An 8,241-nucleotide genomic window follows, 5' to 3' on the forward strand; every position below is an offset into this window, starting at 1 on the left:
GATGCTCCACTAAAATAGACTTCTTCCTTCCATGGGGACTCAGCTGGCTCTTTGGGATGTTGAAATGGTATCATCGTTTTTTTAAATTTTGTTTGAGAATTAATTACCTCTTGACTTGAGGACTCATCTTCTAAAGACACATCGAAGAACATCACATAACAGGGACCGTTTGTATTCTATTCAGGTTGTAGGACTTGTGCTTGTTGGCAAGGTGCATCATCATCATCCTTTCTTGAGAAGGGTAAATTAGAGCAATAAGAGTCATTGCTATATTGAGAAACACAGATCCTTGAGCAAGGTTTAGCTATGGGGAATGGATGTCAATGACAAAATGCATAATGAATGAGACTAGACACATTGACTATTACTCTTGAATTAGATTCCAAGATTAATTGACTTGGACTCATAAACACAATCTTGAGAGGACATGGACAAGACTAAAAGTACAAAGTGAAATCGCATTCATATTCAAATGATTGACAAGTACATTCTTTTATAGTTGCAAGATGCATACAAAGAGGCATATATGGGTGTGATTAAATATTTCTCAATATCCCTTCTCAATCACAACCATAAAAAAACATTGAATATACAAAGGTTGTCATGTGAGTAGAACCTTACTAAGTGTAGACATGGAAAAAATGTTAGGATCTAAAACTGGCCCGACACTAGCTCTAGGGCTCTAGCTGAGTCTCCTATGCTCACCAAACCATCCTCAGAGCCTCGTAGCTAGGAACGTCTAGAGGTTATACACTACTCTAAGAAATAACATATTTGTATCGATTTCAGTCCAATGGTTTTGTCCTTTCCCAACTCCACAGAGGGAGTACCGAAACATACAAGTGGCTAGCACCTTGATTCACATAAATAAAGAGCTTCCCCCTAGCAGAATGATGTGGCTCTTACGACCCTCCTACACTCCAAGGATCAGGCCTAGGATGCACCTCTTACACATAGAGCATGAATGTAACAAAGTCCTCTCATAATATAAGCGTAACGATCCAGGAGACTATATATATTTCTCACTTAATCAATTTTCCAAATATTGCACTAACCTATAGCAAAAGGCAATCTTACTCTCAATGTTTGTTATCACTTAGACATACAATTGCAATGCATCCAGGAATTTATCTTCCGATACCATATCTAGATTGCATGTGCAAAGTGTATGGCATTCCATGCTCAAACAACATAACTAAAAACCAACCAACGTGAAGTGCACAAATAATCTTTCATTACTTTTTTCTACTAGTGTCGTATTGCATTGCTAAGGAATATCATCGAGCCAACCTGTGCTACTGAACCTCTTAAAACTTATATGAATCACATCCTGTATGTTAAGATATGCAAAGAAATCAGCAACTTAATCAAATGTATTTCCCTTTCAGGCCCACATCCCTACCATTTACATTTAGATTGATTGTGCAAATATAGAGAGATCTCATTACAATTTTTTATAGAAACAAGCCCTAAAATACGTTCTCTAATATATAAACAAAGGCAAATTGAGGTAAATCCTCATGCTTCACCTTCATTAGATACTCACAAATATTCTCCCAATATTCTTTTAATTTTTTACATTTATTTGACTTTTTTAATGAATTGTTTCCTTCACTTCAACACAAATTATTAATTTTTTTGAGTTTTTTAATTTGTATGACTTATGTGAAGTGTGATCCATTAGGATATTCAATTTCATGCCATATGAATATCATTTGAATTCCAAAACCCAAGAACAATCTCAGGTTTTCATTAAATCTTATGTTTTGGGTTTTGTAGTTTTATTACTTTTAATATACGAAAAGAAAAATGAATGATTTTTTGATATTGTAGACATAAGAAAATATTCAATTATTTGCAACCATTTTCTCATCATATTCCCTAACAATTAATCATTAAAATTAAATAATGATTGCTTACTCAAAAATTTACATATATATGTCTTGTAATTCAAGAAAAATGAAGTTAGTGATGCAATTTCCTAGCCGTTGACACTTCCAAATCACTTAGTCTACTTTTCATTATGCTTTTGAACCATCTTTCATCACTGGTTCATCAAATCAGTCCTCCCTCCCTCTCTCTCTCTCTTTTAAACAACCATATGAACAGAACAAGGAGGAGAGAGAAATAAGAGAGAAATTTTGATTTTTTATCTTGCTAAATAGTACACCATTTCTTGTGCAGATCGGAGCGGTGTTGTATTGCTGCGCATTCGAGGTGTGAAAACCACCTAAAAGTTGTGTGTGTGATTTGATACTTTGTACATATTTAGTTGTTATGTTTGCTCTTTCATTCTATGCCGAAGACGGAGAAGAATAAGGAATTTTGGTAGATTGGTAACTTGAGATGCAATTACATGGACCACTTTGATTGTGACCAAGGGTTCGTTTGAAAGCTGTGGCAGCATAGGAGCATTCCCAATTGGGCCAAGAGATACATGCTGAGATCATCCTAAGGGGCCTAGAAAGAGACTCTGTTGTTGATGACATGCTTGTGGACATGTATGAATTATGTGACAACTCGTGAATGGGCAACGGCAGTTGATAGAAAAAAACTACCAATTTCTATTCTCTACAGGAAGGATCTTGTGAAACTAGATGGTACAGATTCCATGCTATTGTATGGTTATGGATCCTATGAGTATCCAATTGAGCCAGAATTTTGATCAAATAGATTAGCGCTGATTGATAGAGGATTTGTGTATGCTGTTGCACACATACGCGGAGGGGGGAGAGATGGGAGGAAAATGGTATGAAGACAGGAAGCTATTGAAAAAGAAGAACACGTTTATTGACTTTATTGCCTCAGCAGAACACCTATTGGCCCACAATTTTGGTGCTAAGGACAAGTTATGTATCCATGGGAGAAGTGCAGGTGGTCTATTGATTGGTGCTGTGCTAAATATGAGGCGTGTGGAACAAAAAGAAAGGAAAAAGAGGTTTTTTTAAAGGGGAAAAAAGGAAGAGCTTTTTTTGAATCGAGAGAGAGGGAAAATAGACGAATGAGGAAAGAAAATAGGGGGAGGAACGCCATGGACGGAGCTATCGGATTGTGAGCACCGTAGCAGAAGGAGATGCAGAAGACAAAGAGGCCATGGTGCAACTAAATAATAAGACAAAGAAGGAGGTGACGGGGGCTCATAAGGCAGACGATGAGGCGAAGACCTACTGAAGATGGCGGACAGTCAATCGCGGACGAAGGTGAGGACTAAGCTGCTACAAAAGACGAGAATTTGAGAATCTGAGACCACGACGAAGCTAATGGGAGAGCCGACAGAGGTGATGTAGCTTCAACGACAAGGAAACTGGTAAACTCTCCTGAAACGAAGGCTGGGAACGGGATGACAAAGGCATGGATGAAGCCGAGATGAAGCCAAAGGGAGGAAACACGACATTATTGTGGTTAAGTTATCATTTATCATCGGCGTGTAGAGAAATTGAAGAGGAGACTTCATTGAGGAGGAAGTTGATGGAAACCTGCAACTGAGGGGGGGAAGTTCCTGAAGCCCAACAAGGTGGTGGTCATCCTGCAGGGCCGCTACGCAGGTCGGAAGGCTGTCATCATCAAGAACTACGACGATGACACGCAGAGCCGCTCTTATGGCCATGCTCTGGTTGCAGGCATCGACAGGTACCCCCGGAAGGTGATAAAGAAGGCTTCTCAGAAGAAGATTGCCAAGAGGTCTCGCTTGAAGCCTTTTATCAAACTTGTCAACTACAACCACATTATGCCAACTAGGTACACTCTTGACGTTGTTCTTAAGATTGTTGTTACTACTGAAAAGCTCGAGACTAAGGCTAAGAGAGTTGAAACAAGAAAGGAGACCAAGGCAATATTTGAAGAGAGATTCAAAACGGGGAAGAATAGGTGGTTTTTCTCCAAGTTGCGATTTTGAAGCCTGTAGGACAGCTGCTGCCTGCTGAATTGAACAGTGTGGTAGTCTTCTGATAGCGGATGTTTCCAACAGCCTTTCTCAATTTTATCTTCAGCTCTACCTCCAGCTCCTCACACAGAAGGCACAAGTTTGTATATGAATCAATGTGTGATATTGCTGGTCAAGATAACCAGATGAAGGCATTGCTATTTTCAGCCACAGAAATTTACAGGTTTACACGGTTAAGGGAGTGGGAAGTATGCTGAATGTACTTGTTGAATGTACTGCGAATGCACCTGCCCTCAGAGATTCCTATTGTGGGTTATGAGCTGATTCCCAATGTTCTCTTGCACTGTCAGATGGCTCCATTACTCCAGACAATGTCCCTAAAATAGCACCTGTGACTGGGATTTATCTCAAATATGTGTGGTTCAAATTCAAAGTGATAGAAGGATTACAGTCTGTAATGTGCACTCTTCAAAGCCAGCTACCCTTCAATGCCTAGGATGTGTCAAAGTAAAGATAATCAGCAAGAGTTACCACTGTTCTCCTGAGTACTTTGCTAACTATTGGAAACATAGTGACCAGTAATGATATTCAGACCCGGGTTATCCTAGACAGTGAAGCACTTCCTTACCCGTTGTCTCTGTTTTCTCAAAATCCAGTGAAAAATATAAAGAAGGAAGAAGAAAGGAGAAAAGACTCGTAATTTAATTCGATTTTTTATGTGATGTCTGGTGCTGGAGCAAGCTGATCTATTGGAGTGATTTCCATTCAGATGAAGTTGATTATTAACCTCCTATCCTGATATTATTCAAAGTCCTCCGTGGTCGCGACTTTGCTTTCGAAAACCCTTCGACAGCGGAGAGTGAAAAATTGAAGCATCCAATACCCAAGAGTAGGGAGAGAATGGTTGCAGTTCAAAAAAATCCATTTTTTGGGGGAAAGAAGAAGACGACAAAAAATGTGTCTCCCCCTCTCCCATGGTGTTTCATTTCTTGGAGATTAAGCTCTTCTTTTAAAAAATTACCACAAGTCTCTCAAATAACTAGTTCAATCTTGGGTTTTCACACTTGTGTAAAGTGGTTTTGGCTTGGTTGAGGGGGTTAACAGTGTCAAAATTTCTTTCCAGCTTTCGAATCATAGTAGTTCCTTCATAATACCAAACATTACTACCATTAAATGGGGGGTCAAGTGGACTCTGATTGACGAATGGACACTTGTGTTGGGATATTGGGATTGAAATGCATCTAGGAAGACTACAGCTCCTTAATCCATAACCATTTCATTTTGCACCAAAAATGCATCTTTCACACCTCTCAAGATCTTTTTGTACTTGAATCTCAACTTTAAAATGTGCTCTCATTGGCGACCATGGGATAGGGTGACTCAAGTGGTGGAATCCATGAACTAATTTGCACAAACTTAAACCATAAAGAGCATCAAGTTGCTACAAAGAAAAGTACAAAACAATGCACAAACACAGCTCTCACCCTATCAATGATAAGATCAAAGCATGAAGTCCACAAGGGATAGACCAAGCTCAATCAGGAAAAGCTCCAAAGCTAGCCACTAACCAACTGCTCCAACACAAATCGCTAAAAAGAACTATCAAAGGAGTCATCATAAGTGGTGGTCTAATGTGCCTACCTAGCCTAGGAGAACTGGACCAAGAACTCCTACTAGGCAAGGACTCCTATAGCCTAGTCTACAGATTTTTCCATTTTACCACATTTTTCTTCAGTATTTTATACTTGGGAGTGTAAAAAGAAGAGAGTTGAGTGCATTGTGACCCAAGGGGAGAACATGACATTAGACTCAGGCCCTGTCTCAGTATCCAAGAACCTACGAAGCTCTCGCAAGGTGACACTAAATCCTTTTCTTCTTCTATTCACTTTTGTTTTAGCTCCAACCATCTGTATTTCTTTTTCCAATTAAATGCCACCCCCAAGAAGACAAGGCATTGGCCTTGCATCTCTAACACGCCCTCAAGAAAGTACCAGCTCCTCGCAAGGCCATGATCATCTACTCTTGGAATTTCTTTCTTTCTTTTCTTTTTTCAAAAGTTAGGACTCCTTTTTACACACCTCCATATCTTATAAATATTTATGATATATTCATGATCTGTTTCTTATATTTGAAAGGCTTCTCTATCTATCTCATAACTAATAGGGACTCCTAGAAACAATTGCCTAGTAGGCTAGCAGAACAAGGTCACTAGGACTACTCTCAAAAAAAGCTCTTAGAGTGCCCAACAATGTCTTTACAAGCAGCAAACAACTGCTAAAACCTTCCTAGACACACCAAACCTAGCCCTGGGACTTCATGCCTTGAATGCTAGCCCCTCACAAAAAGAAAAAATTTCCAAGTATATATATACACAAAAAGCATAAAGGAAAAGACCTCATAAAGGAAGCACATCACCTTGACTTGGTTAGAAGAATCTTTTACACAGCATGAGGCTCGCTCATGATGCTCCATCGAACTTTTTTAGTGCATCACTGACACAAAAACCCATTAACCACACCGGCACCAAACAAATAAATAGCCCTCTTGGTCTAATGAGGTAAATTCAATTCACTACAAAATAAAGGGCCCTCTTAGCCTAATGAAATCAAACATTAAATCCAACAAGAACAGCCCTCTTGGCCTAATGAGATAAATCCACCAAAGCATACCATTCAACATCCTATTGTTGAAAACAAACTGTTGGCCCCCACATAAATCATATTGAAGCAAAAAACTAGGCCAATGGGATTGCTTGCTCGTGCTCTACACTAAATGCATCAAATTATTAGCTAACCCCTTATATAAATGGTAAGAGGTGTCCTACGAATATGTCATTGAACGATCCGATGTGTCCATGACAGAATAGGAAGATGGTCAATCACTACTTGGCTCATAAACCATACTAACCATTGACAACCAAAATAGGATATGTTAGTAAGCAGTCCTCATACCAGCCTTGGACTAACATCAAGAGACAATTGTTAAAGTCTCTCCGCTCCACAATTAAGAAAGACATCTTTAAGAAAGGCATAAGTTGATACATCACTACCTCAAAAATCCCAAGGATGTCCTAGTTTGCATGATGATACATTCTTAGAATGAGATTTCTCACACTATAAGTCCCATTCAATTGGTTGATCACTAACTGCGAGTCACCTTAACCAATAACCGGGGAATAACACCATGTTTGGCTAGATTTATTTTCATAAACAAGGCCTTGTATTATACCATATTATTTGTAAAAGTAGTTCCTAAATATACTTCCATTCTTAAAACTACTCAACAATGGGGATCTTGTATGACAACCCCAATACTCACATGCTAAATGGGTCCTCCACTCGGGGGGGTTCACGATGTATATATATCCTCTATATAATGTGCATTCATGGCCTATTTATAAATATCCTAATATGTGAATTTTTTTTAAATAAAACACAACCCTTTTCTATTCAATCTGTAAGTAACCCCTTTATATGACACCCTTCTGTATGTAAAAATTGTATAAAAATGGTGTTTTAAAAACCTCTTATTTTGAACTCATGTTATATATACATATATTTATGAGTGACCCCCCCCCGAGGTCCTCCAGAAGCTCCATCAAAATACCACATATAAACCGAGGCTTCATTGATGGAACTTGCCATGGCAATCAACTTACTCGTACTTATGATAGTTAAAATCTAATTGAGAGAGAGTGTGTAAGGTATGTAACTCAATAGGGATATTAGTAAGCACACGATGACAATGGTAGCAATAGACTCGAATATCCCATGTAAAATATCAATCTTTCCACTCAGTAATGTGATAACCCTTACTCCACTAGATCATTATGGCTTGGTGGTAACACTGCTCTAAATATGGATGCTCAAGATAAAGAATGATTCTCCCCATCCAATAGTCTTGGTACTCTCTGTAAGTTTAAGTTGAATCTTGAAGGACCTGCAAAGGCACAAAGTCTGACATTAGTCCCTATACATAATAGGACTTCAGTTTATTGAAATTTACTTTAGCTTTAAACTCTACCCCTTGCAAATACGCACTCTAATTGATGAACTGACACTTGCATTGGGTTCCTATAATCAAAATGCATCTTAAAAAACTCGAGCTCCTTGATTTGTAACCGTCTTATTTTGCACCAAAAAATGTCCCTTTTATGCCGCTTAGGGTCCTTTTGCACTTGAATCCCAGGTCTTTCACTATCAATTTGTTGGGTCCTCTACCCAAGGTTAGGGTTTCCTTGAACCAATCCGTCTGTACTCTTACTTCAAAAATCCATGGTCTTCCCCAGAAACAGAGGATAAGAGGTCTTGTAAGAATTTGGTTTCACCACCAAATAAGTTAGCTAATAGTCTCTTTCC

General features: G+C 38.8%; 1 protein-coding gene across 1 annotated transcript; it reads left to right on the forward strand.

The window, feature by feature from the left end:
* The first annotated feature begins 3,173 nt into the window (after window positions 1–3,173).
* On the forward strand, window positions 3,174–3,909 carry LOC148041138 (large ribosomal subunit protein eL27-like). The gene is made up of 2 exons (XM_087678058.1): window positions 3,174–3,200; window positions 3,488–3,909. Exons 1-2 carry the CDS (start codon window positions 3,174–3,176, stop codon window positions 3,893–3,895), a joined length of 435 nt encoding a protein of 144 aa, XP_087534184.1. The 3' UTR covers window positions 3,896–3,909.
* The last annotated feature ends 4,332 nt before the right edge of the window (window positions 3,910–8,241 follow it).

This window comes from Lygodium microphyllum, chromosome 1 (assembly GCF_053477565.2).
Source record: "Lygodium microphyllum isolate KBCC chromosome 1, Lygodium_microphyllum_v1.1.10, whole genome shotgun sequence".
Classification (NCBI taxonomy): Eukaryota; Viridiplantae; Streptophyta; class Polypodiopsida; order Schizaeales; family Lygodiaceae; genus Lygodium; species Lygodium microphyllum.

What these genes read in the sequence shown, in the direction of transcription:
- LOC148041138 (XM_087678058.1), top strand. Translation starts at nt 3,174, where the DNA reads ATGGCGGACAGTCAATCGCGGACGAAG. An exon ending in ACAGTCAATCGCGGACGAAG is followed by an intron (nt 3,201 to 3,487) that starts GTGAGGACTAAG and finishes CCTGCAACTGAG; the next exon opens with GGGGGGAAGTTCCTGAAGCC.